Below are 27,224 nucleotides of genomic sequence, written 5' to 3'. Positions count from 1 at the left end.
TGTTTAAAGTATTATTTTATAAATTTTGTGATATTAAATTCCCGTGAGAGACACCGATAATTTTACTAGTTAAATTAAATTAGAGATGAAGCGTGCAAGTAAAATCCTCCACGTGTCATTGCTTACAATTTCACGTTCCATCGTACGCCAAACTGCACAAAGATTCATTCTTTCCCACAAGGGGCCAAGGTCCCTCTACATTCTTGGAAAATAAATGGTTCACACCTTGCCATCTCATCATTTCTCCTAATTATTTTTTATTTTGTATTTTTCAAAAATTTTCCCTCCTCATAAACTTAAATATATTCTTTAATTTCCACACAAAAATATCCCAAATCCACTATTTCTGTATTTATTTTGATCCATTATTTGGTCAGTTCTTGATTTTTTTTTGTTGTAAAAATGGCTCAATTGTTGTCACCTGTATGTACAGATTCACTCAAATTACACAACCCAGTTCAGTGTTTCTATCCAAGAAGTAAAGTTCCAATTTTTTGTAATAATTTGAGCTCAATGGGTGTTTTTGGAAGGAAGAGAGGAGGATTAGGGAGAATTAAAGTTGCTTATCAAGATTCTGCTGCTGCATCTGAGGAAATTGCTGATGATTTTTATGCTGTTTTGGGTTTGGTAATTTACAACTTATTTTTTTGCATTTTACTTCTCAAAGATCAATTTTTTACTGTTTTTATTTGCTGCTTGGTGTATGGGGTAAGGTGATTTGAAGCTGTTTTTTTCTTTTCATGTCGTAGTTTCTGTTTTTGTGATTACTTGCAGTGAATTTCTCAGTAAAGAGGTAATTTATCTATGTATTAATTTTTGTGTAAGTTGTATAATGTTCAGTAGCTGGTTAGGAAGTAAGTTATTTATGTGAAAATTGATATGATGCTTGGCTTGCAATTTAGAAACTCACATAACTAATATATGTATAAGTTATGAGGGAATTGGTAACAATCTTATGCAGGGAGAAGATGGAATAACTAATATGTGCATAATTTTAATCAGCTACCAAACGGTTTCTGATAGGGTTGCTTCATTAATACTCTTAAGGAAGATACACCATGAGTTTATAGTAACAAAAGAATCTCAGTTGTTTGTACTTTATCAAGATTCAAGAAGCTCAGTTTGCAGGAGTCTAGAGGCGGATCTAGGACTTTAAGTTTATGAGTTCCTATAATGACCTCAAGTTAACATATAGTAACAATTGATTTCATGATAAAATATTTACAGATACAAGGTCAGGGCAAAAGTTATTAGATTCACGTAAACCCATAGGTCACACTCTAAATCCTCCCCGGTGCAGGACAATGGAAAATGCTCATTTCTAGCATAATTTTGTCTGTTTTGTTTTTCTCTTGCCTGTTTCCTTTTCTGTGTTTTCTTTAATCATGCTAAAGGATATCTCGTTAACTTATAATGTCCGTTATGTTGCTAGCTTCCCGATGCTACACCTGCTCAAATAAAGAAGGCATACTATAGTTGCATGAAAGCTTGCCATCCAGACTTGAGTGGTGATGATCCCGAGACCACAAATTTTTGCATGTTTATCAATGAGGTCTACGAGGTGGGTGCTTCACAATTTGACAGTCCATGTGTTTTATCTGGAACTTCAATTTCTAATCATTATAATACTGTAGATTCTTAGCGATCCAGTGCAAAGGAGAGTTTATGATGAGATCCATGGGTACACAGCCACAGCAATCAACCCTTTCCTGAGCGATTCATCACCGAAAGATCATGTATTTGTTGACGAGTTTAGCTGCATAGGTATTATAGTCTCACATTTTATTTGTTTGTTAATTTTTTTTTTGTTCCACTTCATGTCTCTTTCAAGTAGCTGTCCTTTTTGTAGTTCCAGTTAAAATATGTCGATCGTTAACCATAATCTATTAGTTAAATTGTTGGTTAACTATATTTTGAAACACACATCTTCCATAGTTTCAGTTTCCTTTTTCCTGATGCTGAATTCTTAAAGGTCGTGCTTGTACTAATTAAAGAAGCTAGTTGTCATCTGATCACCTCCAACACATTTATTGTCACCAAATCATGCTTTTTTACAAGGCTAGAAAGCGAGAATGTTTCACGTCTCAATGAGTCTAAATGCGTAAAGTATATAGAAAGAAGTGCATAGATTTTGTGTAGTCTAAGTGCAAAGCATTGTACTTCCAATTCTAATTTTGTTGAACTATGTAAAGGATGTTTTGCCAATTCATTGAAATAAAAAAAAATTGCAGCTCGTTCTTGAAAAGGTATGATTTAGAACACTTCTCTCTCCTTCACAGGCTGCAAAAATTGTGCCAATGTTTGCTCAAAAGTGTTTGGGATTGAGGAAGACTTTGGAAGAGCTAGAGTTTACGATCAATGCGGACACCCTGATTTAATTCAACAAGCGATAGATAGCTGGTGGGTTCTTCCTTCATAGATATAGCTGCTTGTCTCGAACTTATATATCCGTTCTACTAATGACCTAATGTAATTTTGCACTGAAAAGTTTCAAGTAAGAAAAGACATATAGTTATTATTTCCTTTCTGGTCTCTCAATGTGGTAAAATCATGATACATAGCAAATAAAGTTGCAAAAATGATACTGCAGATTGGCAATTGAAGTGCAATGCTGGAGCTTATATATGTGATGCATCTCCTATGCTATCTTGTTTCGTTCATTTGTTTTATCATGCTGCTATGAGATCTTTCAACTGTCATATTCTTGCTCTATCAAATGCTTATGACACACGCTAAGTGTGACTATAGAACAACTTGAGACTTGAGTCACTAGAGTATAGTTCAAATGTGTATCTCCTTTAGACCGCAATGTTTATTCTATCTATTTCCCCTCCCATAAGTAGTTATAAGCTGGTCAAATAAGCTTGAACTTTAGCAGAGTATGGAAGAGTGTCATTTGTGAAAGACTGATGTAATTAAGTTTGCTTCAACTTCTGGGAATATCTGCATTTTTAGTTTTAACAAAGATTCTTATGCTATATTAAGGCTACGTTTCCAAAAGGAGAGGGAAGGAAACTTGATTTATATCTTATCATCTGATGACTTTGAGTTCATCCATTGGAAAAGAATTACATACTCCCTCCATTTCAATTTGTTTGTTTGATTTTAACTTGACATGGAGTTAAATAAAGTAAAGAAGACTTTTGAATCTTATGGCCCTAAACTAAAGATATGTAGAAGACTTAATTTTGCCATGCGGAAAGTTAGAACTAAAGAGTTGTCAAAAAAGGGAAGAGGCATTCTCTTTGAAAAGGATTAAAAAGGAAAGTAAGATGAACAAATCGAAATGGAGGGAGTACCAAATTGGACTTGTTCAATGGCTCAACAATCTTGCCTCTTCCTAAATATGGAAGGTCTAACTAATCCTTTGCTAAATCATTATTTTTTTTCTGATATGTTGGAAGTACCATTTTATTTGCCAATATGGTTTGATTGTCTTACGATCCTTATGTTTTGTACTTCTGCTATATCCATCTCACAGGATTTGTAGTATCGAATGATATTGCAAGTCAAATCACTAGTTCTTTCTCTTTGCAGCCCAGTGGATTGCATACATTGGACTTCTGCTGCACAGCTGTCTTTGCTTGAGGATGAAATGCGAAGAATAGAAAGAGTAAATGTGAGCTACATTTCTCATTTATCTTGGTGATTTATGTCCATCACATATGCAGTTTATATTCCTTTTTTGCTGCTCTAAAATGCTCGACGACTTCACGAGTTGTTGCCAGATCAATTCTAAATTTATGCTTTTTGCTGAATACTCTGGATGTCAATAACCTAATACATCCATGTAATACTTTGGATATCAATAACCTAACACATCCATGTAATACTTTGGATATCAATAACATAAATTTATGCTTTTTGCTGACTGAACTTGCCTAATCACCTAAAAGTTCTATGAACACGAAATAAGTAGATACTGCTTTAATCATCTCACTCAACTCTATGCGACCAAAAAAGTTGTAGCATTCAAAATACCTTGCATTCTCCTTAAAATCTAGTAAACTGCCTTTAACTAATCAGGCAGGCCAAGGGTTAGAAGAGCGGCAGACTACTCCTTTGCAGAGTTATCTAAGTTGGTGGTCTAACAAAACGGAATATGATCTTCCATCTACAGCAAAGATAGCACATTCTTCTCTCTCTCTTGTGAGATCCTTTTGAATGTTTTGCTCTAAGGGTGAATGTTTTAGTAGATCTGTAGCTTTTGATCAGGTATAAAGGGATTTTGTGGAAGTAACAGTCGGTTAATCAGACTAGCTGTGGATTAATGCTTTTATGTATTGCTTTTATTTAAAGATAGATTCTACTTGCTTCTTGTCGTGTTTGGCGATGGTATTCTGTGATCCATCTAGATTATCCAAATATTTGCTTCCGTTTGAGTTAACAAGTTTCAATTGACTCTATCAACTAAACAACATATGCTGCTAAACTTTACAAATTCCTTAATCTTGTTTGATCTTCTTTTAGGTTGGTATTGAGTGTAACATGTATATTTTATGTGTCAATAGGTTGCATTGATGCTATCAGGAATGGGCAGTGGAGCCATGGATGTATTCAGAATGGTAAACCGTAATTCCGTTTTTTGTCTCTTTTGTCCGTATGAGTTTAATTTCTAGTTGATGCTATCATGATATTTTGGCCTTGAGATGTCCATAATTCTGTTGCAGCTTCAGCGTTCCATATGCTATCTACAACTTTTCTGTTATTTTATTTATCAAGACCACCATTAGTTCTGTTTCTTTGTTTGGACTTCTTGGAAGTGAAGTGATGGTTTGGGTACACTCTCGGAATGATTTGTACAGTTGGCTGAATTAGCAAGTCGTATTTTTTAAGAAATGTTCTGATAGTGAAGCTCTTTGCATTTAAAGTTCAGCTAAAGATTTTGTCTTCTCCGATTCCCCTTTACACATTTGAATCATGTCAAAATGCTTTATGATGCAGGCGAGCACACGGTGGGAAAAACGACAATCTAAAGTCTTGGTATGAACTCCTAGCTCAAGTGTTTAAAGTTTATCTTTACCTATCTTGTTATATTCATCGTTCAGTTTGTTTGTTTTGCTTATACACAAAATCTCGAATTACTTGTTAACAATATTTCGGACAGTGGTATTTTATATATGCCAGGGCGCTCGTGGTACGTGTTGCATACTGTTATGCATGTTCCAGATTTTTTGTTTGGCTTCGCATGCATTATGAAGTTTTAAGTTCTAGTAAATGTAGATATGGTGCTGCAGTTTCCTCTGTTCTTTGTTCATTTTTGTCTCATTTTGAGCAGTGAAATTTCCATGACTTTAGATATTGCTTTGAATCTTGTTAGTTAACGGTATAGTTTACCTTCATGGAATATTACTAGCAAGATCAGAAAATGTGCACTTGTTTGTTTAACAGAGGGGTACATAAAGTTGTTTCCTATACGGGATTTCATGCTCGATTTTCCTCCTATTGATAGTTGTAACATTGTGATTAGATTGAAAACTTTTATGACATGTAAGCTACTGCAGGAACAAGCTAAAGTCAGAATGATGAAGAAGAAAGATTCTGAGAAAACTGAATCATACTGGGATAACCTATGGGGTGATCGTAAAGACTACACAAAGACAGGTAGGAAAACTAAGCCTAAATGAACTTGCTTATGCGTATTACTGTGTAACTAATTTGATTTGGTTTCTACAGAGGAGGAAGTGGAAGATAGATCAAAACGAGCTGCAGCAGCTGCTCGAAGATGGAGAGAGTACTCAAGGAGAGGTGCTGACAAACCTCCTACCTTTAAACTTCCCGAGGCCATCTCTAATGACAATTGACATATATATACTTCCTAACCAACATTGCAGTACACGGTACATGCATCTCCCCATTGTAAAATATGGTACATTTAGATATAGTATATTCAGATAGTCATGATTCCTCCCCATATCAATGTAATTATATAGCTAAAATTTACCTCGGGTACATCTATCTGTATGTAAGATTATTCATAATTCAATAAAAGTTGTATGAGAAGAAAATGGAGAAAACAATTATTCTACCTGTGTATTCGTCGTGTCATATTCATGATTGATGGCTCTGTCTGATTACCTAAGAGTGCATTTGAATGAGATCTTTCATTTTAGCACCAGAAGTGGGAAAAATCCCCTGTGAGTTGTGACAACACAATATTATCTGTTGCCTCGTAAGTACTTATTTTAGTCTGCAGTGAGCTAATAGTGTTCTGCATAACCCCGTATTTGCATCGACCCTCTTGTTTCACTCGCAGAGGCACAGCCATAATTAGGAGTTTGGGGGCGTCTTTGCATCGATCCTCTTGTTTCACGCGCAGAGGCGTGGGGTTCGAAACCACAACTCTAGCATGAAAAGTACTATTGATGTACATTTGACATTAAAATCTCTTATGTTAATTGATTGTATACTTTCAGCCCTACTCTTCTGTTATACCTTAAAAAATACTTAGGTTCTGTATGAACTTGACTTTTTAGCATAGAAAACAAACGTTGGAAATGGTGAGAATAATATGTACTTTCTGATTATTCTATATTTTTTTCACATGTTTTTCAAATCTAATTTCTTTTTACTGCTATTATGTGTGTTGACTTTGGTAAGCATATTATAAGAAAAAAGTCATCCATAATCTTTGCATGGCCATTATTTTAATCAATGTTTGTTACATCATAATCTATTATTCTCCATGTAAACAATACTTAGTTGACTATTGTATACTCCTAGTTGATGTTTGGTAACTATATTCAATCTTGTCATCATAATTCATACTCTCTTGGTGTTTTCTTGGTGTGTGTGTGGGGTGGGGGGTTGGTATATCATTTTCACATTTTTTGGTTTGGTGAGTGAGAAGGGAGGGAGAGGCAATAACAGTATTTCATAATGTGTTAAAGCCTCTTCTTCCGCTCTTTAAAAGGAATTTAAGTTATATACAAAGACTTTTATTCGTAGGTCATCAAAGATCAAGTATATCTTTTATACACTATGTTTGTTATCATTTTTAATGCCTATGTTTGGTGAGCTTTTCTTCGCCATGCATACTTGCAAACTATCTTCAAATATCGTTGGTGTATATAGCTTAAATTGATATTAAACGTAGTAATTTGGCACCATTATTGTTAATTTACTCCAATCATTGTCCAGTTAGTTGGAAATCAAGTTACTTTCGAAATGACCTAACATCTATGTTAATTTAGTTTTACTTAAGCGGCCTTTAGTTTTTGTATTCTTTACTTGTCATGATTTAAGCACCTGACATACATTGTTCGCTTAATCTCAATAAATTTTATAAATTATTCCTCGAGTTATCATTATTGAGTTTAAAAGTGTGTATCATATGAACGTGCATTATGCCTATGTCTTCTATAATTCTTCATTTTCCATTCTCATTCAGTTGTATGATTCGTCTTAGGTTTCATGTGCATCAATTCTTCACCAGCTTATCAACCTAGAATTTATTAAATAATAATAACAAAAATTCAATTTCAAAGCAATTCAAACAGATAATAATGATGTTTGTGTGATTATAAATTAAAACATATGAACTACTTGATCATTTTTAACAATGTAACAATGTCATAAAATAGTTGAAATATGTACAAATTAATCCAAAAATATTATTAAGGATGATTTTAATGTAAGATAACAAATCAATGTAGTAAATAAAAAGCTTTCTATGATTAAGTGGAGAAATTTAGCCATACAAATATATTACAGTTAGATCAACAAAAGAAAAAGTAATCCCATCTCATCTTCTTGAAACTATTTTTTGGTTTTTGGTTTCAACTCGAAGTTCGATACTCGTATTAGAGTTCGCTCTCATTAAATCGCACATTACAGAACCTATTTTAAGGGTAACACTCAATTAAAACTTTTCTCGTATCCAAGACTCGAACCCGACATATCTGGTTACTATCTAACCGTAGAAGCAACAGTATGAGCCCAAAACTTCAACTGATCTTTAATTTCCATTTCATTTCCAAAATCTGAATTAATCTTCCAACTTTTCAATGCATTCTTTTTCCAGTCCTCCATTTTTTTCTTTTCTTCCCAAACACCCCATGCTTCTGAAAGATGAGGTCTTGAAACTCCACTTTCATCATTTTCATCAAAACCCCTTTCATTTTCCATTCCTAATCTCTTCAATCCAGGAATTATTGACACCAAATTTGAATCTTTATCCTTATCTGAAAACTCAAATCCAAGATCCATAAACCCTTTTAGCTCCTCAAATTCTAGCTCTGATAAACTTTTACTATTTTTACTTCTCTTTTTTCTGCTTCTTACATTTGCTCTGTTTTTAACAGCTGCTTCAGGGGAAAATTTGAGCTCATTGTATTCTTTACCAGACAGAATTGGCTGAAGTTTAGCTTCAAGAACAGATTTTGGAGATGGGGATTGTGATTTCTCTGAAATACTATCAAAGGTGTAATCTTTAGAGATCAAACAGTGGTCACTCTGAGATCTGACCATAAAAGTTGGAGTTCTTGAAAGTTTTGGGGTTTCTTCAAGAATTTGTTTGATGGGTTCAACAATTGGGGTTGTAGAAAAGGGGTGTTTGGGTTTGAGTATTTGGGATTGAAACCAGTGAAAATCAAAGAGGTTAAGGAATTCTTCAACTTCCATTAATGGAGGCACAAAGGAGGAAAAAGATTTGAGGGGGTGGGGGGTGGGAGTGGGTGTGGGGGTTTAGAGATAGGTTTTAGAAGTTTAGGGAGGATGATGAAATGGTAAATTACTAGTGGGGAACATTATATAAAGGGTATCTTATTTTAAAATTTCAAACTTTTGCAAATTGGCAATTATGCTCACTTTATTAAAGTAAAATCCACGTTTTTCTAACTGTGTGGCGCAATGGTTAATAAAGTGATTAAAAACTCGTTTTAGGTTTGAAACTCAATAGAGATAAAAAAATAAAATTAGCTGATTTTTTCTATTTGTCTTAACCTTGTTGGATAGGGTTACCTTATATCTATTGCTGATGAGAGATGGAAGGTATCTTGTGAAATTAGTTGAGGTGCACGAAAGCTGGCTCGGACAACCACAATCATAAAAGAAAAACCACCTTTACTCTTCCACACAATTTTTTGGGATGCTTGGTAAACGTAAATATAAGAGCAATAATGTTAAATATGTTGTATTAGTAATGTTCAAAATTGTTATGCTGATAACTTTTTATTGATGGTTGAGCTTGTTCTATTAAATGAATAGGATGTATTAGAATTTAGAACAACAATAGTGAATAAGGTGATTGGTAGGAGTATATATAAGAATACTATTGAATATGATATATTAGTAATCTTTGATATTGTTATGATGAGATATATTCAAGTTGATTTGTATTATGCTATGTAGGATATGTTTACTAATATAATTATATACAAATTCAAATATTTATTCGTACACACACAAAATTAAAAATATATATAGTTATCAGCTTAAATAGTCTGTTTATGTATTATATTATTTTACAAAATCTCTTCTTTTTTTCTTCTAAGTTTTGGTATTTTCAAAGGAATTGAGGCGCGGGAGTAGGTAAGGAAAGAGTTGCTCCACATATTTAACTTTTTTTCATCACTAATGAATCATTTGATTGGTGTTGTTTGGAGTGCATAATCCTTTTGAAAGAGGCATACTCCACAAACAAAAGAATCCACGTCATTTGTAAATATATTTTTTGATTTCTCACTCAGATATTCATATAAGAATTCATAGAGAGGAGGATCCTATTCGAGGGGAAGTGTTTTCTATCAAGAATTTTTCTATTTTTAGGGTTTAAATCTGTGGCTTGTAATTATGGAATAAGCAGTCATATCCACCGCACCATATTTTTTTATGGTATTTATAAAGATTGTGTCCAATAGTTTCTTTTTTCTTCCAAATAAAGAATTGTTTTAAAATTAAAATAAGACACTTTACTGCTTAAACGGTAATATATACTATGACCTATCTTTGATCTGTATTCACTATAAAACTGAACAAAAAAGTAATGTAAACAGTGCTTTTCTCATTTTAGTAATTATTTTATAAATTTTGTGATACTACTAAATATCCGTGCGAGACGTAGATAATTTTACCAGTGTAGAAATATAATGAATGTTACGGAAATCATGAAGATGTAGTAGCTATACAAATTTCACATATACTTTAAAAAAGATTTGATTATTCATAAGAAAAAAGAGAAATTTATAAATAATTAAAGATTAAATATATAGATGATCAAATATTACGAAAACTAAAATCAGTTTTTTTTTTATTAGACTAGGTAATTAACCTATCGTAAATGCTGGTGGTGGTTATCACGATGGATTATAAAATTTTAATTATCAAATGAAAACTAGCCTTTGAGATACGTGAAAAGTAAGATTCCACTGTTTGTGAAAATTTGTTAAAACAATTGTACTACTAGGAGTATTTTATTACTTATTTTTTATAGCAATTAACAAACAACTAATATGATTAGAATATAGTTTTCTTCTTTGTTATTATCAAATACAATGCATGGAAATCATGCCGTACGTCAATTATTGTCATGGAATAAGTCTTTAATTTACATTTCTTAATCACTACTAGGGTCTAGGTCTAGCATAAAAACAACAACAACAAAGCATACTCAATATAATTTAATAAATGGAGTCGGAAAGAATATAATGTACTTAGTATGCAGATCATACTTTTATTTTGGGAGGTAGAAAAAAGCTATTTTCGATAGACCTTTTGACTCGAGAAAAAGCAAAACAAACTAGTTGAAGAAGAAAAAAGGGAAGTGAAAAAGTCCTGATATTATAATATATAAAGCATGATAAAGCAATATGAAAAGTGGAACAACAACTTATCATAAATAATGCAGTAATCGAAGTATAGAAAACAACAGATAATAACAGAATTTGAAGGACAAGAAACTACATAAATAATATTATGATTACTAGTATATATATATATATATATATATAAGCGTGACAATGCTCAACTACCTACTAATTAACCTACTACCTCTGTATCCTTCATAATCTTTTATCTAAGGTCATATCCTCGATAAGAAGAAATTGTGTCATCATGTCACTCCTCAATACTTATTTGATCTATCTCTACCTCTGCTAAAATCATCCATAGTCAACCTCCCACACCTCCACACTGGAGCATTAGTGCATCTCCGATCCTCATCACAGGCCCGAATTACATATCTCATTTTTGTTTCCCTCATCTTGTCCTCCAACAAGGTCACTCCGATCCCACGACCTTGTTTCGGATATCTTCAATTTTAGTTCTATCTCTAGGACTCTATGTGCACTCACACATCCATCGCACTACATCTTCATTCACAATATTCATCTTTTGAACGTGCGACACTCCGCTCCATACAACATAATTGGTCTATCCCACTCAATCTGTAAAACTTGTCAATAAGTTTTGATAACATCGATCTTCTAATTAATTATCACATAAAACTTAGAATATAAGCCTTAATTTCATCCATTATGCACCAATATGATATATTGATCTTTCTACTTCATTAATAAAAAAACCTAAATTATACTACATGCATCTTGAAAAGTATATCACAGGAAGAATACGACTTTTTACATGCATTTGCTGGTCTTCTTCTTTCAGTCAAATGTCAGCAATCGAAAATCAAACAAGAAGTAGGAAAAAGAAAACAAATGTATTTTGCAGACTTCAAAAAAATGAAAAGGTGTGGGGGTGGGGGTGGGGTGGGGGGGGGGGGGGGTTGAGAGGGGGATCTGACTCCTCTCCATTATAATTGATTGCGTGAGGTGGGAATAGTTTGTTTCTTCACAGGCTTATCGAACACATTATTTAACTATACAAAATTATCTAGTAAAATCACGTGTCTTTTGTTTGTGACAAAAAAATCACTTTACTAAGCCAATAACACTGAAAAGGTCATTCAATAAGCTAAATACCTATTTTACCCTTTAAATTTTCAATCTTTATTGCAACATGAGATGATTATAATAATATTTTGCTATTAGTCAAAAAATGTCAAATAATAACGCCAGCAAATTATGTTAAGTTTGTAACAATATTGAATTTAAATCACCCGTAAAATGAAATTTAAATTAAATTTGAATTTTTACGCGTTTCTCTAAATAAATAAATAAAGGAGCCCATAATTTTAGTATACTACACGTGAGATAAATAATGGCACTAATAAAACGTGTATATTTGACTATTTGACAAATTTTTAACCAAATTAAAATTAATTAAGTAGGTTCACCATCCACATTAATTTATTTTCACTGTTTCTGCTTTGATCGGTTGTACTCTAGGCCAAACTTCATGTACCAAAAGCAGACAAACATGAAATAATTTTTTAAATAAACGACGTTCACGTGAACAAGACAGGTACATAAAAAATATCATTCACATGATTCATAATGATTCTCTATGTTTATTGTTATTCAAAATTTTATACTAAAGTACTTATGTGAATTAAAGTCGAGACAAATATGAGGTAATTATTCACATATAGCGTGTAAAAAGAAGTGAAACATGTGATAAAAGTAACTTTTCTTCCTTTTCATATTTTGTAGAGTCTCATAAATAAGATATGGATCAGGGGTCGATAGATTATACGTATCATTGCAAAAAGAAAAATATTTTATTTATGGAGATCAAATTTATATATTGTGATGCACATAAACTTTTTGCAATCTAATAACAAGACGATCTTCAAAACCTCTGTAAACATGTTTAATCAAAGTCATAACAATGACTAAAATAACCCCCATATTTAATAGTATAGTTTTGAGGAGGTATAGTAACCTTATTCTTATTGTTTCTTCGTTTCAAAATATTTATCACGTTTTGCTTTTTTATTTTAATCAAATATATACTAAACTTTACCACGTGATAGACTAACTTTTTCTCCCTTTTATGTACTGTCTCTGATTTAGTCCAACTGTCAAAACACTTCGAATCGAATTTAGAATTTTACATAATTATTTATTTAATGTGTCATTTTCTTTTATTAAATTAAATGCAAGATATAGTATAATTTGATTCTTTTTTCTACATCAAACTGTTCTTTTATTAGTCTCTTTTGGATATTTGATAAAATTAAAAGTGATACAGAAAAGGTTGGTATAATCCCACACAAACATTAAAATTGTCCAAAAGTTTTTGGGCAAGAAATAAAAATTAAACCTTCTATTTTTAGCTATTTGGACAAAAGTTGGTTTGAAATTTTCACTTATAACAACTGACTGATCTGGAACACATTTTAGCATAAGAATTATTCCATTAAGATGAATACTCACCATCAATTTTATTTCTTCCATATGATGTCCCATACTTATTTCAGGGTTAGATCAATTATGATTTATGTTGAATAATTTAATTTAGGAAGTTAAACATTTCTTAAGATCTGTCGGAAATAATCTTTATGTTTCTGAGATAAAGATAAATCTGCATATATTCTATCCTCTTCAGATACACTTTATGGAACTACACTACATATATCGTATTGTTGTTGTTGAGTTAAGCACTCCCTATCAAAAGTGATTTCATTTGTCAACATTATTTTTAATTATGCTTCTACCGATAGTGTAGTTCTGTAATTTTATTAAAGAAAAAGTAAAATTCGAGTTTGAAGTTCAAATTACAATGATACCCTTATAGACTACATAACTTGAACTAGTATGGCCCGGTTCAATGTAGGATACATTATTAATAAAGTTTTTATATGTTTATTTTTCAAAGATTAATCATCACATTAGTAGATACAATTTGAATAAAATTTGGACACAAGTAAAGAAAGAATTGGTTTAGAAAAAGTAACCATTTATGAGTATTACTTTGTCAACACAATTATTGACATTGACAATATTTTGTATAGTAGAAAAAAACGAAGACTATTAAGGACAAGATCATTGTAGTCATTGTATTTACATTTTACGAGCCCACAGATTCAATAAATATATCAAAAAAAATTCCCTTTTTATTAAGGGGGTCGGGGAAATCTTTATTTTTTTTTCTTTTCTTTTGGTAGGAGAAAAACAATGTCACTTGTCAATCAATGAGAAGGATCAAATGACGAATATTAGTTATGTTAGATACAAAATAAAATTTCTTTGGTGAATGACGGTGATAGAGTTATGTTCTATTATGTAAGATATAAAAGAAAAAATATAAGTTTCTAAGGCTTCAGTTGCTGAAACTTGAATGATATACACACGTTTTGTCATGTCAATGTAGAGTGTACACGAAATATAATTTTGTTAAGAAGAGATGTCGTAGTTAAAGTGTCTATCTGATAGTTGATGATAAATTTAAATGTCTATTTATGTATTGATCTTTTTTTTTTGAAAAAATTACAGAAATCCCACCTTTTAGTTTACTTATTACCATTATCCCCTATAAGTTTTACAAATTTACAAAATTCCTCATTTTTGCGCATCAGATTAATGTATCTCGCGCATCAGATTAGTGTATCATGTATAAAATGTAATATATCTTACTTATCGATTAATGTATCTCGCGCATCAGATTAATGTATCAACGCTTATATTATTGTATCCGTTTGAGGGATTTCTATAATTATAAAATTTTAAGGGATAGATTGTAATTTTGCCTTAAAAGTATGTGATTTGTGTAATTTGTTTTTCGTCTTACTTTCACTCCTCCGCATCAGTGGGCTTTAAGTACGAGGAAAAGGGCCTGAATTAACCATACTTTGGCATTTTCCAACTTTATAGGCCCAATTTATCAGCCCATTTCTGATTGTATTGGCCCATTAGCCAATCTCTGCCTTTTCTTATAATTCAACTTCTTGTCTTCGGGATCTTTACACAAATAATCGGCTGAAATATAGATTATACATTACTTACAAAGAAATCAATATATTTTATACATCTATCATTATTTTCAATTTAATCAATTTGATGGACAGCTATTTAGGTAAATTCTTCTTTATCCCTTATCATTCATTATCCTATTCCTTTCAAAGTGTCATTCACAATTTTATTTTTCTAGTGAGAGTCAAAGTCAAGTAACCAATTTCGAACGTTTAATTTACTCAAAAAACTGGTACTTATTTTTATTAAATTAATTACAACAAAAACAACTAACATATGGATATAATTTTACAAGTAGAGTTTGGGAAGAAAAAGATGTACATAAATTTTATTTATCTCTATCTTTGTGAGGTAGAGAGATTGTTTCTGCTTAACCGTCGACTCAATAGAGAAGTTATCAAAGCAGCGTTGCGAAAATATATGACAGCAAAATAGCAAGATATAAGGCAAATGAAGCAACAAACAATACTATACATTGGAGAATAAGAAACAACACATCTTCTGGATACTACTACTAATACAAAGGAGATGAGATATGAATAGCCCCCTGCCTCTCCTACATAAAGTACGATAACAATCAGTCACCTACTAACCTTCTACCATAATCCTCGACTTCTATATCTTTTTATCTAGAGTTACATCCATAGTAAACTGGATTTGTGTCATGTCTTGTGTAATTACCATCTAGTATACCCACACATCTATTTGATCTTTCTAATTTATGTTATATCCTCATCTCCACTAAATTCTCACATCCTTAATTAATTTAAGCAAAGGTCTACAAATGTTTCTACTGAAAAGACAAATCAGAATACAATTAGAGGTCTAGATAATTTTCTTTTTAGTAGAGAGGTAAGTAATCTTTCATTTTCAATTAGAAGTTTCAAAGTCTGAATCTATAATCAATTTTATTAAAGAACACTTCATTCCTCGATTTGAAATTTTCCCATGGGCGGAGCCAGCTTAGGTGAAGGTGGTCCAACACACACCTTTCGTCGAAAATTATGAGGTGTACAGAGGTTAAATATTAGTAACTATTATGAGCGTGTATTTAATTTTGCACGATCTTAACATAACTAACAAGAAAATTTGCACACCCTTCACAAAGTTGCTAGCTCCGCTGATTAATTTTTCGATACAAATCCAAATTCTATCATACCTTAATAATCATGAATATCAAGTCACGAATGAAAATGATTTTTTAAAGAAAGACTAAGACTTGAACATATCGAATTATCCTATCGCTATTGATGACGGTAATCATTTTAATACAAAAATATAATATAATATAATTATTATTAAAAAGGGAAAGATCAAATCTTTTCTTTGAGAAATAATGAAAAACAATTAATTAGCTAAATAATAATTGTGAGTATTAAGCGCAGAAAGAACCGGTCTTTCTGACTTTTAGCCAACATATTATTAATTAATTCAACTTAAACATAAAAAATTAGAAAAATAACTTGTTAATTCATCATCATGAAAGCTCTAATGAATCTCTTTTATTTGTGAATTAATTAACTTAGCCACAATATTTTATGCTTTCACTTTGTTGCTAAAATCACATTTTTGTTTTATCTGGTACTTTAATTTTGAGATATTACATTTAAATTTGTTGTATAAAGATATTCTTAAAATTAGTTTATTATGTCCTTAGAAGTGGTGGCGAAAAATTCCAACAAGAAGATTTAAAAAACATTTTTTTTCAATGCCATTTCACAAATTATATATGAAAACATATATTATTTTTATCCTATTTACGTAATATAATTTTCGTAATCTTGAAGAACTCCATTTATTGGAGCAAAGATTTGGGTTTGATGTTGAAATCGAAATTATTTGATAATTTCCTCAAATAAATCTTCAGAGTCCATACAAAAGAAATCTAAAATTTAGGTTACATATGTAGAAGGCATAAAAAATGCATTTTTATTAGATCGTAAATTTATGGTAAAAACTTATTCATCTCGTAATTTATATCAATAACGGATCAAGGAATTTGGTGAAGGATATGCTATATTAAATATACACTCAATAACTTATATCTAACTTGTAAACACTAAACACCACAGAAGGTAGCTCCGATCCGCCCATGCATGTCTTCACATACAATCGTATCACTTAATAGCCTAACTAATAAAACTATCCATAGTTGAATGACTATCTAAAATATAATTACATATAAACATTGATTTCGGATAATTTTTTCACTAAAATAGTGTAAATTTTTTCGAATGAAGTAGTTGCTACTAGTCTAATACTTAGATCCTACTGAAACTAGTCATCCAATAATTTGGTTGTAAACGAATATTGCAAAAAAAAAAAAAAAAGAAGAATCCTTTAATTATGTTGTTTTTAATTGTAAGTTTTTTTTTTTTCTTCAAATTATTTAATCTTCGACGGTTCATGCCTTCCTCCGTTCATTTTACTTGATCCATGATGACGTTACATTTTCTTTTAAAGAAAATATACATTTTATTAAATTAATCTTATTTGATTATACTTTAAAGATTTACATATTCTTTTTTGAAGTATACATCTCTACAAATTTGTTTGTTATATTTTTGCCTTATTATTATTCTTCAGTATTTGGCTGTTCCAAATCCGTAATAATAAATAAATAAGCGCATGTTGTGAGCAGTTGACTTTAAGCTATAATATGAATAATAAAATTTGTTTTCTTAGCTAAGCTGTTGATTAGATCTGGGCAAATATCGGAAAAATATGCTAAACTTGCAATTAAAAAAAGACTTAGTACTCCTCTCGTTTCATATTTTGATATGCATTTTTTTCTTTTACACGTCCCAAAATCATAAAAAGAAGGATAATTTTACTAATTTATCTTTTAAAAACTTTTGTTGGAATTTTACAAATTTGTTTAGACGTTCCCAAAAAAAGTTAAAGAGTAAAATATGTATAAAAAATAATTCTATTTTGATTTTGTAAATTAACATGTAATTTATGATGATTTAATAAATTTTAATAAAGTAGATATATAACACTTATATAAACGATGATAGTAGTGAATTAAGGTCGCTATTAATAACAATTAGTCGATGTTTGTAATTTATTTGCAAAAACTGTCAATTCCAACACGTAGACGATGACACACATACAAGACACGGTTTGAAGCATGGTTTGTTTAGTTTTTTTGTTGTTTATTAATGAAGAGAATACTCTCACTATCAGAGGCCGAGCCAGGATTATAGTGTAGGGTTGTAGAATTCGATCCACAACTCTAATATAAAAAAGGGTTTTCACGATTCTTACTTTATCATTAAGCTGTCAATCAAATTATTTTAGGGGTTTACGAATATATGAGAATATATATAAATTTAAATATTATAATATAAAAATATAAATTTATGCCGAGCATATTTTTCCTGATTTCATTCTGTCACTTTTTTATTACTCAAAACACTCAAGTATAAAAAAAAAATAAAAAAAAATAAAGTGATAAAAATTAAGACCATCTAAAAATTGTTTCATACCTTCGTGTGAATGATCCATCTTTAGTCTAATTTTTTTTAAAAAAAAAAACAAAAAAATCTTGTACTCTTAAGTAACATGTCATCAGAATTGAAGTCTATTATGTTAATAATAATAAAATTAATCGAAGGACAAAACTTAATGTGAAGTTGTGAACCATAACTTCATGATTTTTATAACTTGCCTTAATAAAATAGTATATATGGAATGTTTCTTTTCTCTAGGTTGTGCAGTATTTGATTTGGATGATTTTTTAAAAATAAATAAATAAATGTTTAGTGTTTGGTTTGAGATTTTAAAAGATGAATATAAAAAATGAATTATTAAAAATATGCATATAATATATTGGATTCTTAGCATATAGTAACTACCTACATTATATTTTAATTATATATTAGGTGTGCAAGCTTATACTTATTGGATTATTGCATTATATTTTTATAAGAGATTTATGAGTAGTGTATTTGACTATCTCATTATAAAATATGTATTACTATCTAATCTTATCAGTAGTGTCCATTATTTCAATTATATAAACCTCAAAAAATAATTAATATAGTTGGTATTACTATTTTTTTAATCGCAGTTACTATTTCATCATTCAAATATAACGATTATATTGAATTCATATTATCTTATATGATACAACGGAATAATTAAAAAATTGAATTAAACCTAATGTATTTTAGTTTAAATGATTGGATGACGTTTTTTCAAAATCAAAAAGTGAAGAAATTGAAACTAAATAATGCAAAATCAAACCGAAAAATTGAATATATACCTCTACTTTTCTCTCTAGAACAAATCTTGATTAGCTGGAATATGCCTGATTGGTTAGGCTGTCTTTAATTAATTTAATTTAAGCCACTAATTAATGATCAAACCAAAAAACTTAATTATCTTTTATAACAACCTTTTATACTAATAAAGATGTTTCAAAAGCTAGAACAAAAAGATACCAAGAAGAAGTAATGAGTAGATCTTAATTATGAGTAGTTCATACCTTTTTTTCCATTTGGCATTCGATATAATTATTGGAGTCTGATTAATTCAAATTTACGTCATCTCATTTGGAGTAACGCTTTTTATCAAGAATTTTTTTTTCATATCTAAAATTTGAAATCGAAACTTCTGACTAAGAGAAAAACAATCTCATCCACTGATAATAAATCATACCTTGTTGGAATATAAGCAAGAAATAATAATACATTTGAATATTCAATTTTTAAGTATTGTTCCCTTCTATCAAACGAACTGTTCAATGACAACTTAAATTATCTTTTTCTGCAATTATAACAAAAGAAAAATCAAATGAAATTATGTGTCCAACAAACAGTGTCGTCACATAAAATTAAAGGATACAACTGGGAGAAATTGGCAAATAAATGTTTTTTTCGACCGCTAATTAAACTTTAGCCACAATTTAAACTATTCAATGTTAAGTCACTTTCTAATGTGGAGTTTTATTTTATTTTTGAAGAAAATCGCTTTTACTTGAAACACAAAAAAAAAAACTCTAGTATAGTATATGATGAAATTCAAAGCTTAAATAAGTGAAACTCCATGATACTGTGTTAGACTAGAGTTTGAAATTCTTCTACATGTGAAACTCATAATCTTTAAAGATGAAACTCGATCTACAAAATAAAATCTCTAATATTGTAATTTTTATAACAAAACTTGTTCGAAGTTCATAACATAATCATTGATCTTGAATTCAAAAGTGGTAAGGTGAAAATAATTATTTCACTTATAATACTTATTATTAAAATTAATTATATAGTTTACGATTATTTTCACTCATATTACCTATTTTAAAATTTTATAATTATTTTACTCATGATAGCTAGCTATTTTAAACTTTAGCATATTGTGTTGGAGCTCCACTTGTTAGGATTTTGAAATCAAGCATAATGTATTGGAGTTATTCTGTATTTAACTAGGTGAAGGATATTTTGATCAAATGTTATTTCACATTAATAGGTGGCTACTTAATTACTTTCTATTTACTGTTAAAATGGTGGCTAAATTTTGATTGTTGACTCAAAATATTGTGATCCCATATATTTTTTTTCCAAAATGTAAAAGTAAAGGGAATAAAAAATTAATGATAATTTATTTTTTGTTACCCAACTATTAGAATCGATTATACCTACTAAACGTATATGTCTAATCAAGAACTTCCCAAAAATGATTCATCTGCCCACTGAATAATTTCATGTTTTTTCCATGTTTCTTATTAAATTTATGTTAAAGTGGACTAGTTTAAGATCGTGTTCAAATATTTAATCATTTGAAATCAGATTGATTTAAATTTGAAGTTTTATTATTTACGTTCTTCAGATTTTTTAAATTGTATTTTTCCTTATAAATATGATTTTTTTTAACTTATTCGGTGAATAGGTGAAATTGTTTATAAATTGGGAAATTTTTACTAGTTTTCACAAATTTCTAGGTTTTCATGTTTATATGAAAAAATACTACTTAAAAAAATTTCAAATTGCATGTCTAAACAGAACTTTAACATCAAATTGTGATTCCATATTACATACCCAAATGGACTCTTACATCTAAAAATAAATAAATAAATAAATAATTAAAATCGTGATTTGAAATCTCAAATCCTGCTTTTTTAAGAACCTAGAATTCAAACACGATCTTAAATCACATGTTCAAACGTTGATTTCAAATTATGATCCCAAATGTCATATCCAATTGTGTATTATGTTTTTGATATTTTTTTGTTTGTATTCAGTACTTATATATGATTCTGATTAAATTCGAATTCACACTCTAAAGTGCTAATTTCTGTAGGCGACACTCTCAACATATTTTTTTAAATTTAATTTTTAAAATTCGAATCTAAAACCTCTAATTAAGAATGGATGAATCCTAACCATCCCACCACAATTTATGTCGATAGTTTTTAACATTTCATGATTTTCCACCTACCAAATTTATGTATGTGAAGAAAGGAACAAGTTGAATATAATGTTACCCTAATTAGTGTGCTCAAAAAATAAGAAGAAGAGGAAATTGGACTAATCAATGAATATATAGTCATAATTACCCACAAACTTTTTTGGAGGTACATTAGCCGTATGTTTTGGGGTAGAAATTAATATATAGTTGTTAATATTTCATAGTCATATAAGTACAAAAAGATGGAAAATATTCCTAACTTTAATTATCCTCTCATCTTAAAAAAAGAAAAAAGAAAAAAAAAAGGTCCATGCACAAACCAATAGCATAGCCAAGTCCATTTTGCTGATGACATCTGTTTTACAATTCAAATTTTGATCACTAAGATAATAAATATATCAAGACTTTTACTTTAACATATTAAGTTAACGTATAACAACATCTATCTATTTATAACCAAAAAAATAAATATTCTTATATTCGGAAGATTGAGAAATTATTTTTGAAAAATTCTGAAAGCATATCTAGAGTGTTATCCATAAATTTACGTAAATATAGTATTTTTTTTCAAATCTTGTATATGTATTAAATTTTTTACTAATTTCTATAATTGTTCGACAGTCGATCAATTATTATTATATATCAACTAAATGTCTATACAATTCATAAAGTTTAATATTTTGAATTCACTTAATTATGCCTTTTATTTTACACAACAACAATAGTATATACAGTGTAACCCCATAAGTGAAGTTTGGAGAGGTAAAGTGTATGTTGATCCTATCTTTAACGTAGAGATTGAAGCTATTTCCAATAGACGATCGATCCAAAGACAAGTATATCAAAGTCAGAACAAAAAAAAAAAGAAATAACAGAAGTGAAGAAGTTACAACAAAAAACTAAAGACAACATGACAAAACCTTTTGAAAACAAAATGAACCATAACTACAACATAATAATACTATAACCAAAGTATAAGAAGCAACAAATAATAATAAAAATCGAAAAACAAACGACTATAGGAATAATATGCACTACGATAACTAATTTTAAAAAACAAGTAAGACAGTATACTCTACTACCTATTAACCTGCTACCAAAATCAATATCCTTCTATCTAAATAAGTACAAAAGACATTTTATTTTATATTATACATTTAGTTGTAGTTAAGTAATGACAAGACAAAATATCAATAACCAAGTTGGATATAAATAAATAAACAAATCTGGACGGAGGCTCAACTATATTAAAGACAAAGGGCCCCTTAGCAAATATAAAATAAATAAATAAATCTAACATATGAACATGTCACCTTATGTCACATTATCATGTTTAATTGCTTGCACGTCCTTAATAAATTATATTTTTGCCAATCTGTCATTATATGACTCTTTCATATATTTTATAATATAAAGTATTAAAACCCAAAATAACTTCATAAATTCCACTACCTTTCCCCACTTCATACCAACTCTTTCTTAGCAAACTTTTTTATTTTCTCTCTTTTTCTCTTCTAATTTCTAAATGATAAAAATTTAGTTAAATTAAGCTCAAAAAATTTTCGTTTTTCTAAGTTATATAAGTTATTTTTGTTTGTTTTTTTTTGTCATGGAAGATAGTCTATACAAAAATCCATTTTTTCATAAACAAGAAGATTCCACCGGAACTCCACCGGATAATGCTGCTGATTCTTGTTTTTCCGGTGATGAAGCGGCGGAAGTTAGCATGCCATCACCAAGAAAAAGGTTTGTTCATTATTATGTCTCGATACCAGTTTGTACGCACCTCAACTAATTTTCAGTAATTGAATTGTGGGGTTTTTGATTATTTTTTTTTAAAGAAATTTGATCAAAAAACCACTTATTGGATTTCGCTGGATATGTTATTGTTATTGAATTTGATCAAAAAATAAAATTTTGGATATTTTTTTCTTAATTTTTTTTTAAATTTTGTAGTAGGAGAGGAGCAAAAAAGAAAGTAATTTCAGTGCCAATAATTGAAGGTGATGGATCAAGAAGTAAAGGGGAAGTTTATCCACCACAAGATTCTTGGTCTTGGAGAAAATATGGACAAAAACCAATTAAAGGATCACCTTATCCCAGGTAATTATAATTAAATTAAATTAATCTTCACTTATTGTTAAATTTTTCATAAAAATGAAATTCATAATTAGTGTAATAATTTTATTTTATTTTAAAATAATTAAAAGAGTTTTTTTGGTAATAATAATTGGATTTTCTTTGTAGTTGCCGCCGGGGGTAGTTGGTAAAGGTTTTTATACTTATCCGATAGGTTTAATGACTAAATTATTATACACCAAAAACATTGCATTAATTAGTTAGTAATTAATTAATGTAGTAGTTTGAATTTTGTGTTTGCTAGTTACTACTACTTCTCACTCGCTTACTTAAACCTTGTTAATCACGCTCCTTTTATGGTGATTAGTAAGCATTTGCTCCGTCTCAATTTATTTGTCGTGATTTTTTTAAAAATAGTTATTTTGAATTATTTGTTGTTTTAGAAGTTGAAGATAAAATTTATCTTATTTTTATCTCATACTTACTGTTTTCAAAGACTACGAATTATGAGTGATGTTATGACAATTTAAATATTATAAAAGGTAAAGAAATATTCACGATAGATAATTTGAGACGACGGCGGGAAGAATTGGCCACTTTGGTAATGAAAGCCGCTAGGCATAGAGTTTTTTTTTTTTTACTTGAATTATATTAATTGAATCAATTTTCTTTTCAAAAGTATTTATGAACATTTATGCCAAGTTTCTATCAATTATTACCACTAGAAAAAAATGTCGCAAATTAAATTGTTGCTTCTAGCTAGTAGCTTGTAGGGCTAAACTTACCAAAAGTCAAATTTACTTATTTTTAGAAAAATTAGGTATTTAACCAAATTATTAGGGGGGAAAAGGTGTTTTTGAGTAATGGCACAATTTTTTTTTATGAAGCATTTTGGGAGCCTTAAATGACACAAATTATTGTTTTAATATTAATAAAAGTATTTTTTTTAGTAGTATTTTTCCAAAAAATAATATACCTCTCCTAATAAGCAGATTTCAGAAGTTTGGACAAACAAACTATTATCATACTTGCTAACTTAAAAGTGTTGAAGTTACAACTAATTACACATTTAGCATATTACCCATTTTAAGAGCTAGCACAACAACCAATCAGGGTCGTGGTGAAGTGATAAGTATTTCTCCATTCTTAACCAAAAATCTTGAGTTTGAATCCTCCTTATATAGGATCGTCTTTGTTAAGAAACACTTTAACTCTAATAAGAAACTAACTTTCCGATACAAATTTAAATTTACTCAAAACCTAACACAGATACTGAAAGCGGTGGAAAATAAAAAAGAAAAAAACTAGCACAAGGATAATGTATGGTACTTGCTTCTTCTTCTAGAAATGAAGCATTTATACCATTAAATAAGGGTTTAATTCTGCAAATAACATTAATATAGTTGTCTCTTATAGTAGACTCTTTCAACACATTGTTCCTTAATTTAATAACCATTTGCTCTTATTGATTTTCATAGTATGGCCATGTTTACACATTTACACCACTTGATAAGATTTTGTGCATAGTGGCCTTTTAAGATTCTCATTTTTTTAATAGCCGCTTTGAATGAACTTCTACACCTTGATCTAACCTCGATTTCTACAATGTCCAATTGGTAATATAACCACTTTCTTCTCCATGAATGTGGATTCCATGATTGATGGTGATTGGTGAATGCAAAAAACACTCTTTGTTTTTAAACTTAGACTTTACTTATTTATAAATGTAGTTAAAAATATGTTTATAATTATACATTTTTTCAAGAAATAACAATAAATATTATGGGTAGGGAAAGAGGAAATAGGCAAAGAGATTACAAAATAAAGAATCAAATAATCATATTGAAAACACCTTTAAACATGGTGTGAATTATTATTTTCATTCATGAACTATTGACAGTCTTAAAAACACTCATTTACTTGATTAGCTAAACATAAAATACACTCTCAATCTTTCAACATGAGTGAATACACTCCTAAATGCTCGTCTAGTTTAGGGATGTTTTCAGCACTTCTTTCGGCTTTTTATTATAAGTCTCATGCTCCTCTAAGAGTTTGTGACCACTTGTTCTAACATGCTGCAAATCGAGGTATATCTAAGTTTAGTTAATCAAGTAGAAAAATGATTTTTAAAGCGGTCAATAGTTTAGATATGAAACTAATAATTTACGTCAAATCCAAGATTGTCTTCAATACTTATATTTAAAAGAAATCAAACCCTCGTTAACAAGGCTATAATCAATTAACAAACTGAGTTACTAAGATTCCGTTAAAATATTATTATAAAGTTTTGGTGGGCTATGAGTTAGTACAAGTATTTACTTTTTAAAATTTTAACATGTGTTTCATGTGTAGGGGATATTATCGATGCAGTAGCTCCAAAGGCTGTCCCGCCAGAAAACAAGTCGAGCGTAGCCGCCTGGACCCCACCATGCTTCTCATTACCTATTGCTCCGAACACAACCACCAAATCCCGGCCGCCGCCGCCGCCAAACACCACCACAACAACCACCCTACTACCACCACCAGTTCACCCACTACCTCCACCGGCACCGCCGGAGACAACAATGCAACGGCGGCTGTAGCCACGGACTCTACCGTACTAGACAAATCATCTCCGGAAGAACCAGATCTATTTGCTTATCAACACGATAATGGATTTTCAGAGCTCGCCGGTGAGTTAGGTTGGTTTTCCGATATGGGAACAACTACTACATTGATGGATAGCACGTCGTCGTCAATGGTGGGATCCACGTGGAACGATAGTGACGTGGCGTTAATGTTGCCGATTCGGGAGGAGGATCAGTCGTTGTTCGGTGATCTCGGTGAATTGCCGGAATGTTCAGTCGTTTTCCGGCGGTACAGTGTGGAAACTCCCTGCTGCGGCGGTACAGGATAACAAATCATTTGTCAATTTTTCACTGAAATTGCCAAACGAATTTTTATTTTATTTTTTAATTACCTTCCTGACTTACGTTTTTTTTTTTTTTGGGTTCCACGTTCTTCGTGACCTTTTATTTTATTTTTATGTAAAGATCTGGTAGATTAAAAAAACAAAAAAAGAGAAAGAAAATATACTTTGATTTGTTTTACTTCTAGCATTGAGCTCCTTTTGGTAAAGTTAATAAAATCGTAGTCGAAATTTAAAGATTATGAATTTAAATTTTTTATTATTTTAGTCAAAATTATCGAATCTGAAGATTATGAATTTAATTTTTTTTATTATTTTAGTCAAAATTATCGAATCGTGATAAAAAAGCTAACACCACTTCCTATTCACATTTTGGAGCCCTACTACTTATATTGCTTTACAAATGTGGAAAGATATTTGGGTCTAGAATGGCAGTTGGTGCCTGGCGGCTTTACAAGAAATGATTATCCACTTACTATTTTTTTTTTGTTCCCTTCTCTGACTGGACTTATTGGACTATTTTCATTTTTTCTCTTTGATAAAAACAAATATTTAAAAAGAAAAAACAACTCTATTCAACATATGGCAAACATGTGTAATTAGGGATGGCAATCGGCGGGGCGGATGCGGGGCAGGGTGGGTTTAAGGCTATGCGGGGCGGGTTTGAGGTTGTGCGAGGTGGGTTGAAGTGAATTTTTTTTAAAATTAATGTGGGGCGGGACAGGTTGCGAGTATATGTGATTTCACGTGGGTTCAAATTTAATTTTAACTTCTTATATGTTATAAGAGTGATAAAACATTATTTATTAAAATAATTTCTTTAAAACTACTAAAATATTCAAGATAGTAAATGAAAATGGTTCAATAAAAAAAAATACAATTTCTTGCATGTTTCCAATTGACCTCTAAAAAATAAAAGTTTAAGTCACTATCCTATTAAAATTAATACAACTTAATGAAAAAATGAATTTCTTTTTATGAATTTTATTTTTATTATCAAACTTAACTAG

General features: G+C 30.2%; 3 protein-coding genes across 4 annotated transcripts; 2 read left to right on the top strand and 1 right to left on the bottom strand.

The window, feature by feature from the left end:
- Positions 1 to 277: 277 nt before the first annotated feature.
- Positions 278 to 5,999, top strand: LOC125817508 (chaperone protein dnaJ C76, chloroplastic). The gene is made up of 9 exons (XM_049497051.1): positions 278 to 627; positions 1,433 to 1,561; positions 1,635 to 1,764; positions 2,280 to 2,400; positions 3,538 to 3,619; positions 4,512 to 4,565; positions 4,945 to 4,983; positions 5,505 to 5,604; positions 5,677 to 5,999. The coding sequence occupies exons 1-9, from the start codon at positions 403 to 405 to the stop codon at positions 5,802 to 5,804; spliced, it is 1,008 nt and encodes a 335-aa protein (XP_049353008.1). The 5' UTR covers positions 278 to 402; the 3' UTR covers positions 5,805 to 5,999.
- A 1,653-nt stretch (positions 6,000 to 7,652) lies between these two features.
- LOC125817450 (uncharacterized) lies at positions 7,653 to 8,645 on the bottom strand. The gene has a single exon (XM_049496986.1). It carries the CDS (start codon positions 8,620 to 8,622, stop codon positions 7,909 to 7,911), a length of 714 nt encoding a protein of 237 aa, XP_049352943.1. The 5' UTR covers positions 8,623 to 8,645; the 3' UTR covers positions 7,653 to 7,908.
- Positions 8,646 to 22,689: 14,044 nt separating this feature from the next.
- On the top strand, positions 22,690 to 26,456 carry LOC125817368 (probable WRKY transcription factor 65). 2 transcript variants are annotated; one of them, XM_049496900.1, is made up of 3 exons: positions 22,690 to 22,970; positions 23,181 to 23,327; positions 25,659 to 26,456. In XM_049496900.1, exons 1-3 carry the CDS (start codon positions 22,834 to 22,836, stop codon positions 26,200 to 26,202), a joined length of 828 nt encoding a protein of 275 aa, XP_049352857.1. In that variant the 5' UTR covers positions 22,690 to 22,833; the 3' UTR covers positions 26,203 to 26,456. The 2 variants fall into 2 exon arrangements, with proteins under 2 accessions (XP_049352857.1, XP_049352858.1); XM_049496901.1 differs by having other exon boundaries at positions 22,741 to 22,970; positions 23,184 to 23,327.
- The last annotated feature ends 768 nt before the right edge of the window (positions 26,457 to 27,224 follow it).

Source organism: Solanum verrucosum, unplaced genomic scaffold (assembly GCF_900185275.1).
Source record: "Solanum verrucosum unplaced genomic scaffold, falcon-dt-bn FXZP01000280.1, whole genome shotgun sequence".
Lineage (NCBI taxonomy): Eukaryota > Viridiplantae > Streptophyta > Magnoliopsida > Solanales > Solanaceae > Solanum > Solanum verrucosum.
This window is presented reverse-complemented; position numbering and strand designations above follow the sequence as displayed.

Coding starts and splice junctions, on each gene's coding strand:
- LOC125817508 (XM_049497051.1), top strand. CDS start 403: ATGGCTCAATTGTTGTCACCTGTATGTACAGATTCACTCAAATTACAC. Junction 628..1,432: donor TTTATGCTGTTTTGGGTTTG/GTAATTTACAAC, acceptor TTATGTTGCTAG/CTTCCCGATGCTACACCTGC. Junction 4,566..4,944: donor CCATGGATGTATTCAGAATG/GTAAACCGTAAT, acceptor TTTATGATGCAG/GCGAGCACACGGTGGGAAAA.
- LOC125817450 (XM_049496986.1), bottom strand. CDS start 8,622: ATGGAAGTTGAAGAATTCCTTAACCTCTTTGATTTTCACTGGTTTCAA.
- LOC125817368 (XM_049496900.1), top strand. CDS start 22,834: ATGGAAGATAGTCTATACAAAAATCCATTTTTTCATAAACAAGAAGAT. Junction 22,971..23,180: donor ATGCCATCACCAAGAAAAAG/GTTTGTTCATTA, acceptor TAAATTTTGTAG/TAGGAGAGGAGCAAAAAAGA. Junction 23,328..25,658: donor AAAGGATCACCTTATCCCAG/GTAATTATAATT, acceptor TTTCATGTGTAG/GGGATATTATCGATGCAGTA.